The sequence below is a fragment of the Thamnophis sirtalis genome, unplaced genomic scaffold (genome assembly GCF_051295495.1).
Source record: "Thamnophis sirtalis isolate CommonGarterSnake01/CBP01778 unplaced genomic scaffold, rThaSir2_p1.2 scaffold_5, whole genome shotgun sequence".
NCBI lineage: Eukaryota > Metazoa > Chordata > Lepidosauria > Squamata > Natricidae > Thamnophis > Thamnophis sirtalis.
Genome location: NW_028261385.1, coordinates 42,295,031 through 42,306,046, shown reverse-complemented (window position 1 = coordinate 42,306,046; position 11,016 = coordinate 42,295,031). Strand labels below are relative to the sequence as shown.

Genomic DNA, 11,016 nt, shown 5'->3' with positions numbered 1-11,016 from the left:
GAACCCTCACCACCCTCCAGGCCTTCTGCAAAGCCCTTAAAACCTGGCTATTCCGACAGGCCTGGGGCTAAAAAAGCTTCTGCCGCCCTTCTCGAATGGTATGGTTGTTGTGTGTTTTAAATTGTGTACTGTTATGTTTGTTTTTATTTTTTACCCCGTCTGTACCCCTTCCCGACTAAATTGTGAGCCGCCCTGAGGGCGGCATATAAATGAAATCAATCAATCAATCAATGCGCGCGCTGCACATGTGTGCACTGCACATGTGTATGTGAATGCTGCACACTTTCATGTGGTGGATGCCTGGCTCCGTTGCACTGTACCAGTTGCAATGTTATCCAGAATTCACCACTGTGTGAAATGGTATATAAGTCTTAAGTACTATTGCTGATTCCTTACCATTCATCTTCATTTTTATTAGAGCACCACCAGCAAGGCTTTTTATTTCTTTTGTTGTTGTTGTTCCTTTCTCCAACACTCAGGTTAACAAAGTCTACATTTTTTATTTATAGAATTCTCCACCAAACCTCCCAGGCAAAGTCCTATTAGCTCTTCTATTTTATTTGTAGAATGACTATTGTATCATATATAAATGTTATTCTACTGAAATGATTATTCCAGCAATGTATAAATAATTTGGGTGTCTAGGGGGAAAAAAAAAACCTAATACCAGCAATTTACCACAAGGTGGCATTGCAATACTACAATTGTTAAGAGAGAGAATAAAACCAACCAAACTGTCAGAATGTATCTTACTGCGTCACCAAGAGTAGTAGTAGTATATATGTCAATTTAAAAAATCTTGAAAATACTTATTTGAGAAGTTTATTTATATGCCGCCCTTTTCCCTGGGGGGACTCAGGGCGGCTTACAACTCGAAAAGGGGGGGGGGACAAACATTTAACACGTAGGACAGTACATCATTAAAAAACACAACATTCATACCATTCGGGTGGGTTACAGTCTTTAGCCCCAGGCCTGACGGGATAGCCAGATTTTGAGGGCTGTGCGGAAGGTCTGGAGGGTGGTGAGGGTACGAATCTCCACGGGGAGATCGCTCCATAGGGTCGGAGCTGCCACCGAGAAGGCTCTCTTCCGCGTGGTTGCCAGTTGACATTGACCGGCAGATGGGACTCGGAGGAGGCCTAATCTATGGGATCTAATAGGTCGAGTGGAGGTGATTGGCAGTAGGCGGTCTCTCAAGTACCCAGATCCACTACCATGAAGGGCTTTATGGGTGACAAGTAGCACCTTGAAGCGTACCCGGAGATCGACAGGTAGCCAGTGCAGCTCGCGGAGGATAGGTGTTATGTGGGTGAAGCGAGGTGCACCCACAATCACTCGCGCGGCCGCATTCTGGACTAGCTGAAGTCGCCGAATACTCTTCAAGTGCAGCCCCATGTAGAGCACATTGCAGTACTCCAGCCTAGAGGTCGCAAGGGCAAATTCAACTCTTGCTAACTACATGGAAATAATCATGCTGTATTCACGACAACAGTATAGCACAAAAGTGTTTTGCCACTGCCTTCTTTTAGGATGTTTTTTGGATTTTTCATTAGCCTATATTCCTGATATTCTTAAATTGTCTCCCATCAAAGTATCAAGCAGGAACAAGTTTGATTAGCCAGGTTAGCCAGATGTATCCACGAAACAAAGTTTAAATGTTTTCTTTGAAGTGAGCACCATGGTTTAGAGCAGTGTTAAATAATGTTTGGATTATTTAACACCAACATATTAATGTGATACTGCTATTAAGATTTTGAAATCTTGGCTTCATCTATGCAGAAGAATTAAGAACTGCCAGAAGAACTGAAAGTTGGATTCAAAAGAGGCAGAAGCAAATCATATTTCTAATATTTGCTAGATAACAGAAAACATCCAAGAATTCTAGAAAGATATTTAATTTTGCTTTATTAATAATAAAGAAATTTGACCCCAAACCACAATAAATGATAAACAGCTCTTAAAAACATTTGACTACAAAATAAATTGTATAATGAACAGGAAGCAACACAAAGAATGGTAAAGTTTGTATTTGCTAAATGTATGTGATTATTTTAGAGCTCTGGACCTCTTTTGCTTACGTCTGGATTGGAAAAGAAGTCATTTACTGGAATTGCCTATAGCTAAGACTTGTGTTATAGGGTGAAGAGCTCTACATATTTGTTAACTAAGAGGAAGTTGAAAAGATAGTGAAATTGTTTTTATTTGTTATGAGGAGGATGGGAAGTTGGCTTCTTAGAATTTTTTCTTTTGTATTTTCTATTTAATCTTTTTTTCACCTTTTATTTAATCTAGCTTTAGTTTTAGTTTGTATCATCCTGTATTACTGTATTTAAAATTTCAATGAAAATATTATTTAAAAAGAAGCAATAACAATGGCAACGATGTCTCAAAATGATGCATTTGAATTATGAAGGGTGAACATTTTAAGAATATTTTGGATAAAAAGAATGAACAATTCAATACAGGTAGACCTTGACTCATGACCATAATGGAGGGTGCCCTTCATGAAGATCATTAAGTGAAGCGACATGTTCATCTCACTTAATCCCACCTCTGTTCTCACTTATGTGCTTGTTAAATGACCATGCAGGTCTTTAAGCAGCGTTGGGTAGATCCTGGGAGGCCTAGTGCAGGACCAGACCTACCTGCCCCAAGGACTCCTCCAACTACCAGATGACCTGCTGCTTGCAAAGTCGTTTAGCCAAATTCTTGTAATATACCAGTTCCACTAGCTAGTATAAACTATCTCCAGAACAACTGGAGGGTCCTTTTTGAATTCCAGTTAGTAAAACAATCAAGGAAATACATTTATTGTTCTATTTCTGTATGTAAGATTCTCTTAAGAGTAAGAGGCACCTAGCTTGATCACCACAAAACAGACTGTGAATTGGGTGAGCTTTCAATCTGATTCAGCTTTAAGGTTCAAAAGTCATGTTCATACTTCCTTGCTTTGCAGTCTAATTTAAAATATTTGTGTTTTAAAAATTATAAATTCTATCCATTCCTCTGATAGAATTTTGTGCATTCTAAATTGAAATGTGCATTGTTTTATATTAGCCACAAGATGGCACAAAAGGACAAAATATTAGCATATGTACCAGAATTTACAGTCAACTAAAACAAGAATGACATTTTTGACTAATTATATGCACATATTAGACTTCACCCTTAAACTTTTTTTTACACCTTTCTTACTGAATTCTATGAAATTTGCTTCCTCGTTTGTATCAGATTTGCAGGATGATTTCTGCATGTATATTCATAGGCATTCAAAGGCACATTTATTCATATTTATTTTTGAATAAGCTCAATGAATTCAGTGACACTTGATCAGAGTAAACACTAAAATAATTCTTCACTGGAACCAGAATTGTCAGTTTCTTGGCCAATATCAATTTGCATCACCACACCCACTTTATAAACTTACAAATTACAATGTATGATCTTACAAAACCTGCACTAGACATTTACTTACATAGGGCCTTGTAAGTTTTAGTACCATCAGTAATTCTTGAAATTCATATTTCTTGCAAGAAATGACATATGACAGCAAATACCTTCAGTAAACCAAAAATCTTAATTTTATAATTAATGAACCAATAATTCAACATATACCCCTTTCCAATAAAGCTTGTAGCTAATGGGCCATTGTTAAGAAAATGACGTCCCTTTTGAGATAATCACTATTAAGACAGTTTCACCCCATCTGAACTCTGTGTAAAGATTTTTTTAAAGCACATTCAAAACCACAAATATAATGTTCTTTTACTAGGTCCATAGATAGCCAATAGGCCTGCTTGGGTCCTGGTGACTGACCCAGATTGGATTCTTCAGTAGAAATTCAGGTGCTGCAAAGTAATTGAAAGAGAATCAACATCATACTAGAAGGCAAAGTTCTTTATAGAAACACTAGCTGATAACCTGGCATTGCCCGGGTATTTATAGACGTCGAAGCAGGGAGCCATTGAGAGGTCTTTTTTCCCCCCTACTCCCATGCCCATCATCCCTGCCCCCCCCCCCCCCCATGCGTCCTCTTTCTCACCCTGTCTATGATCCGGGGACTTTTCCCTGAAGTATTTGTCTAACAGGGAGTCATTGAGAGGGGCCTTTCTTCCCCCTACTCCCATGCCCATCATCCCTGCCCTCTCCCTCCTCCCATGCGCTCCTCTTTCTCGCCCTGTCTACAATCTTGGAACTTTGTCCCAAATCCATCAGGCGCTTCTCCATTGGTCCACTGGATGCCTCACTTGCTCTCCTTAAGAGCCCAGGCTCTCCCTTCTACCTCCCATGACATCACAAACAATTGTGACTTTACTTGCTTTCCTTAATGGGCCAAGCATTCCAGAATTATTCTAGAACACACACACACACACACACACACACACACACACACACACACATACCAGGGGTGACTCCCCCCTCCAAGTATTTGTTTCCAGTGAGTAAGTCATCTGTGTACCAAGTTTGGTTGAAATTTCTCAAGGCTCTCCAGATAATCATATATACATACAGCCTTTTTTAGATGATGATGAAGAAAAAGGAGAAGGAGAAGATGATTATTATTATTATTATTATCATTACATAACAGGGGTAAATGGATATTCCATACAACAATGGAGAAAACCATCTTAGTTTATCTATATTGTCCCTGTGAAAAATAATGTTGATTTCTCCTCTTGGCACTTAAAGCTGAATTTCTATTTAGATACCAGCTCCCTACACATTCAAAACAACTCAAGAATAGTGAGATAGGTAAACGGACAGATAAATAAATAAATATGTCTTGTAGTGCTGACAGAAATTTGTATTCCTGGAACTAACCCAATGCCAATTATCTATAGTTGCGAATTAGTTTTCTCTGACTTATGAATCCACACATAACTCTCTATGCCAGAGAATTAACACTACTTCTATTTGACTCCAGTAAATCTCGCAGTACAGCATAGCAGCGAAATACATTTCCTAAATATTTTCAAGCATGTGCTATAGTTTGGTCTCATTTTTTTCTACTTATCCTAATAGGATTACAGTCTGGTTCCAGTAAACTGCAAACGCCTCTCCCCATTCCAACAGTACATAACCTTAAACCCAGTAAAACAATACTGCAATAAATTTCAACAAGCATGTTTAAGTTTCAACCTGCAAAACTATTTGTAAATAGTAGATACATGTCTTAACTGGACAATGGAAAACAAACAGTGATAAAATGATAAAATAGTTAATGTTCAGTCATGAAGCTGAAAATCCTGACAATGAACAGCAGTTTCTTTTGACAGTGACAATGAGAAATTGTGTACAAATATACCTGAAACAATGTTCCTTAGTGCATTTAACCATTTTAAACAGGGCCACGAGAACTGGGCTACAAACATCAAGCAGTCACTAGATGGCAGTAAAGAGATACAGAAAATTATATATTTAGTACCCTCCCATAGACTTCTGCATTTTTACAGTCTCTATCTGGCAGTTTATATCTGGTAAGATTGTTTTCTACTTTATTAGATTAGGCTACTAGATTAGCCTCCCACCTCTGATTTTATTTCAGTGAGGATTTACTTCAAGTAGACCTGCTTGAGTTTTCATTGTAATAAAGCAAACCCAACTGAATTTGATGCTTCTTTTCAGCAAGGAAAAAACTGTATCAGCTGCATCTAATGTATTCATGTTTTTAAGATGGCAGTGGCCACGCTGGATGATTACTAAGTGTAGGCAGAATGAATCCTGCTACCAAATCCCCCAGTCAGAAAGCTTTCTCTATATTCCCTCTATTAATCACTGCAGATAGATAGATAGATAGATAGATAGATAGATAGATAGATAGATAGATAGATAGATAGATGATAGATAGATAGATAGATATAGATGGATGCATAGATAGATAGATAGATAGATAGATAGATAGATAGATAGATAGATAGATAGACAGACAGACAGACAGACAGACAGACAGATAGATACATACATACATACAATTCAAGATAATAGTAAAAGAATCTGTAGCCTTCTTAATGTTGGTTAAGGCTATCAGATGTTGCATATCAATTGCATGTGGAGTGGTAGGATCCCCAGTCTCAATGGAGAAATTAGCTGGTTTGGTTTCTGCCTACTTCTGCTTCTATTTTTTTTACTTATACTTTTATTTGCTTTTCTTTGAAACAAATTCCATACTTTCCTCTAATCACGCTATGAAACTTTATTTGTAGCTCCCCTAACAATTTGAGTGAAGGGTTTGGAAAGGGCAGGAAGCATCTACCATGAATCATAACCCACTAGATGAGATGGGCTGATTGCAGACTATTTCAAAACCAGTACTCTAACTCAGAGAGGGAGGGAGGGAGGGAGGGAGGGAGCTATGTCTTATTGGATACTGAAAACATTATTCATCACTGGCCATTCTAGTTGGGGCTACCAAAAAGAGAAACACACCACCACCTGGATTGTCAGGTTCCTCAGTCCCCTGTCTGTCAATCCTTTAATCTTCTTGCTATTTCCTGATTCATTCATTCAGTCCTTGAAGCATTACAGTACAGGAGACAGCAGCAAACACTGTGGGATGGGAAATGGCCTGTCTCTCACTTCCAAAAAGATTTTTGTTCTGCAATTCACTAAGAACAAGTGAGCCTATTGTCAGAGTGTCAAACGTCCCCACAAAAAACTAAGGTGAATTTTTAATGGGAGAAAAATTGGGAAAGATCACCATTTTATATTTTTACTTGTTTATTTCAACGGGTTAAATCATAGACTAAAAAAAAGTGGTTCAGAGACCTTCTAGCATCTATATTTCTTTTCTTTTTTTCATTTTTTGGTTATACCCTACACCATCTTCTAAAACAACATATAGCACTTAATATGGAGTGATGGTTCTTTGAATTCCTTGTTGTTTTCATTTACTATTTTGACCTAGCTACGTGCTGCCATGCTATTTAATGAGTTATTAGTGAAGTTATAAAATGTTAGTTGAAACTCTTTGGGACCATTACACAGATCTGATAAAATATCTGCCCATCATCTCAATCTCTCCCACAGAAAATGGTGAGAAAGCAAAAAAGTTGGGGATGGGGGCAGTGGTGGGTTCCTAACTGGTTTACTACCGGTTTGCTGAGAGGATGTTGATTGAAAACTGTACTGCGCGTGCGCAGAAACATGCCGGTGATGACAGAAGAGACCAGAGAACCGGTTCGGGGGCGTGGCAGACCGTGGCAGGCCTGCCAGTTCCAGCGACTCAGGCCACCATACCACTACCGGTTCAGCTGAACCAGTAGGAACCCACCACTGGATGGGAGAGAGGAAGCAGTTCAATATTAGCCTGAAGCAAGTGTGTCTACAATTGTGGGCAGTGGCTTCATAATGGTGTCATCAGATGCATGAAACTGTACCCTCTTCTAATAAGATACTTACACATGAAAAGGAGTGGGGCTTCAATCTCCCAATGGTTTTCATTATTATGAACCCAATGACCATGGGTGCAGCTGTCCTTGGCCTGCATATGATACATGGCAGCACTAAATGCTATCATCCAGTTCCAAAGCCAGAAAAAAACTATGCTGCTTTAAGGAAGTGTTGGCACCATGTTCAACCCCTACTCTAATTCAGCAACAAAGCAAACTAGATGTGTATCTGTAGGAAAGATGGTTTTTTCCCCCCAGGAGGCAACTGGACTTTCTTGTTTTTTTCTTTTGAAGACTTTTCACTTCTCATCCAAGAAGCTTCTTCAGCTCTACTGGGGAATGGAAGGATTTTTATTCCTTGCAGACAGCTGCAAGGTATAAATCCTTCCATTCCCCACTATCCTGTCAGAGCTGAAGAAGCTTCTTGGATGAGAAGTGAAATGTCTTCAAAAGAAAAAAACAAGGAAGTCCAGTTGCCTCTTAAAAAAACACACCTTTGAGGCAACCATGAGCTGGATGACTGAGAATCTCTATAGACTTTTAAAGGTGTATCTGCACTAGAAATTGGGGAAGGAAAAAAGCAGGGGCAGGGGAATCTCTTCTTTGTTGCCACTTAGTGGCAGCAGATCTGTCATCAGGCCTTCAAACCTGGGGAATTCTTCTAGGAATCAAAGAACTGGTTGCAGAGCAGCTGTTTTCTCCAGTTTATTTCACCCCAAATCTCCTGCTATCAATGACTGTCCAGCTTGGACAAAAAAGGGGAAGAAGACTGGCTTGACAATGTGGTGCATTCATATTCTAGAAAAAAGTTTAAGTTGGACATCTTTCTGCTGGGAGAAGAGGAAAGAGTTTATAGATCAAATTGATTTGATTTGCATTTTGGGAATAAAGATAATTATGCCTCTGTCTTCTTTAGATAGAAAATCCCCCAACTATCGCTGTATCTTAAGTCATAGATAAAACTCAAAGGTTTTGATGGATGAATCTTTATCTTCTTAGTAATGGTTCTCTCTCTCTTCTCTTATTTCCAGTTATTACAAATGGGCTTTGCTCATTGCTCTGTTGGAAACAGGCACAGCTAAAAAAAAATGATAGGAGAGCTGAAATCATAAGAGAATTAAATTTTCAAATTAGTACAAATTTCCAATGATTAGCATTTCTGGGATTGTTTAAAAAGACTCCTTCCAACAGTGGGGTGTTTTAACATTTGCAAGTCTGCAGCCATACACTAAATACAGGTTTGAAAATCAATAGCACCAGTAGAATTACAGAGAACAGTTCTTAGTTTTTAATCTGTCTCTCCCCCCCCCCCCTTTTGAAATTCCAACCAAAATTTGAACTAAGTGAAGATCCAGCTACGGCTGGTTTAATGCCTCCATCTGCTTAAACTGATGCATTCTACTATATTCAATTCTTTCCTCACTTTCCAGTTAATTTTAGTTAAATCGTTACGGGGAGGAGGGGGAGACTGCAAATGTTGTACTCACTGCACCATGACACAATGTCCCCCCAACTATTTCAGAAGATCGTTTCGAAGAGATTTGTCCCTTTTACGTTCTTCCTTCCCCACCCCTCACCCAGTTTGGCAACGCTGAGGTTTTTAACACGTACCACCTGTTTGGAGTTCAGACTTGCAGCCGTGCTTTGATCAATGATTACTTTCACATTCTAGAGCAAACAGCGATTCTTTGCTAAGCATTATAAAAGGCAAAGCACCTACGCTGTGAATCATCTTCCTTCCACCAAGGAACTAGGAGAACAGCAGCCCTGTTACGCTAAAGGAGCAAAGCGCCGCGCATGCGCACTGTGGTTGTTTTCCACAAAGCTTAAAATGAGCTGGCAGCGGCAGACTACTTGTCTTTGTAGAGAGACCACAGAGCTGGCGGGCAGGAGCTGCGAGCAGCATCTTATGCTGGTACTTTTGAAGAAATCCCCGATGAAGTGCTCGTAGAGATCACACTGATCCTGCCTGCAGCCTTTTTCGCAGAGCAGAGAAACTGATCAGTGTCAAGTGAAGATCGCATTTTTATATGAGATCTTGACTTCCTTCCCCTTTTTTTCTTATAGTGTATTTTTATAGACTTTTATTATTAAAAAAAAAACTAGTAACATGGTGCTGGGGAAGGTGAAGAGTTTGACAATAAGCTTTGACTGTCTTAATGACAGCAATGTCCCCGTCTATTCTAGCGGGGATACAGTCTCAGGAAGGGTGAATTTAGAAGTGACTGGAGAAATTAGAGTCAGATCACTTAAAATCCATGCAAGGGGACATGCGAAAGTACGCTGGACTGAATCTAGAAATGCTGGCTCCAACACTGCCTACACACAGAATTACACTGAAGAAGTAGAATACTTCAATCACAAGGATATCTTAATTGGGCACGAAAGAGGTAAGTCTTTTATTATTATTATTATTATTATTCTTAAATGTGAAGTGACAACCTTACGAGACCCACTGTTTAATCCTGAGCGTAGTTATTCAAAAGAACCTCCCTAATGCAAGGGAATTTATTCTCCTGCATCGAAGTTCTGAATTAAGCTTCGTATAGAGCTGTGAAAAACATCAAGGTTATATTAAGGAAGGAACCCCGAGATCGTCGGTGCAGCTTGCAAAGTGCTTCCATAAAGACTTTTTCCACCCCCCATTTTCTTTTTATAGAGATCCTTTCACTGTTAGATCAAGAGGGCTGGTAGGGTTTTTTTTTTAATGGATTGATTTGGGAAGGAGATACGTTGAAATTTATTCTTAAGTATCTGATGACCCCAAAAAATGTGGCGACTGATTTATTAATCCACTTTTGAGAGCAGGCGAGCCGATCAGTGATGTCTTTAGGATAAGAGAATTGTTGATAGAGAAAGGGCTCCCTGCGGCTTATTTTGACACTTGCTTTCAGCACCCCACGTGTAGATCCGTGTTCCCTTTTACCGAGGCTGGAAAAGTTGGTTAAATTTCGCCGTATTCTTCTGTAATGCTTCAGCCCTCGAGACGTAGGGAAAGCTATTTTGGGGAGGGGAACCCCACTCTTAAATGACCCTCATATTGAATTAGTAGGGCATCCTTTCTAAGTTGAGGAGTTCTATGATGTATGAACCTGACGGTGCCAATGCAAAGAAATCTGCAAAGGGAGCGAGATTAGCAAAGGAAAAAATACTTTATTGGAGGGTAAATTTGCTTCCAGATTGTTAATCTATTGTTTCAAATGGTGTCAGTGGAAGTATAGCAGAGTCTAAGGTTGTTTTTCTGAAGTTTCCACCCTTTGTTAAAAGCGGTTCAATCCTGTTTGGGACCGGTACTGGAGAGAAGGGAGGGGTGGCGCTCCTCACAGCAGATTGGTTAGGCGCGTCAGGTGGTGGCGATGACTTAATTCCTAGCACAAGAAAATGTTAAAGCAGGTTATGTAATTTTGGCTTGTTCTTTTTATATATATATAGTTATAGATACAGAAAAATTGCTGCAGATAGGAGGGAGAGAGAGAGGTTAGAGACGATTCGCCTTAATTCGGTAGCATGTTAGGGATTTGTGGGTTTTTTTGAAAAATCTGAAAGTAGTTCTATGAAATCGTTTCTCAAATGTAAGTGACGTGAGGAGGGCACTTAGTCGAAAGGTACAGAAGGTAAAACTTGC

At 39.4% G+C, this 11,016-nt stretch overlaps 1 protein-coding gene across 3 annotated transcripts in view; it reads left to right on the top strand.

The window, feature by feature from the left end:
- Positions 1 to 9,194: 9,194 nt before the first annotated feature.
- ARRDC3 (arrestin domain containing 3) overlaps positions 9,195 to 11,016 on the top strand; it is a 41,508-nt gene continuing 39,686 nt past the window's right edge. The window contains exon 1 of one of the 3 annotated variants that reach the window (XM_087715713.1): positions 9,195 to 9,781. In XM_087715713.1, coding sequence (XP_087571839.1) covers positions 9,502 to 9,781 — 280 coding nt within the window. In that variant the 5' untranslated portion in view covers positions 9,195 to 9,501. The remainder of the gene's footprint in view (positions 9,782 to 11,016) is intronic. The other 2 variants (XM_014053818.2, XM_014053805.2) reach the window with 2 other exon arrangements.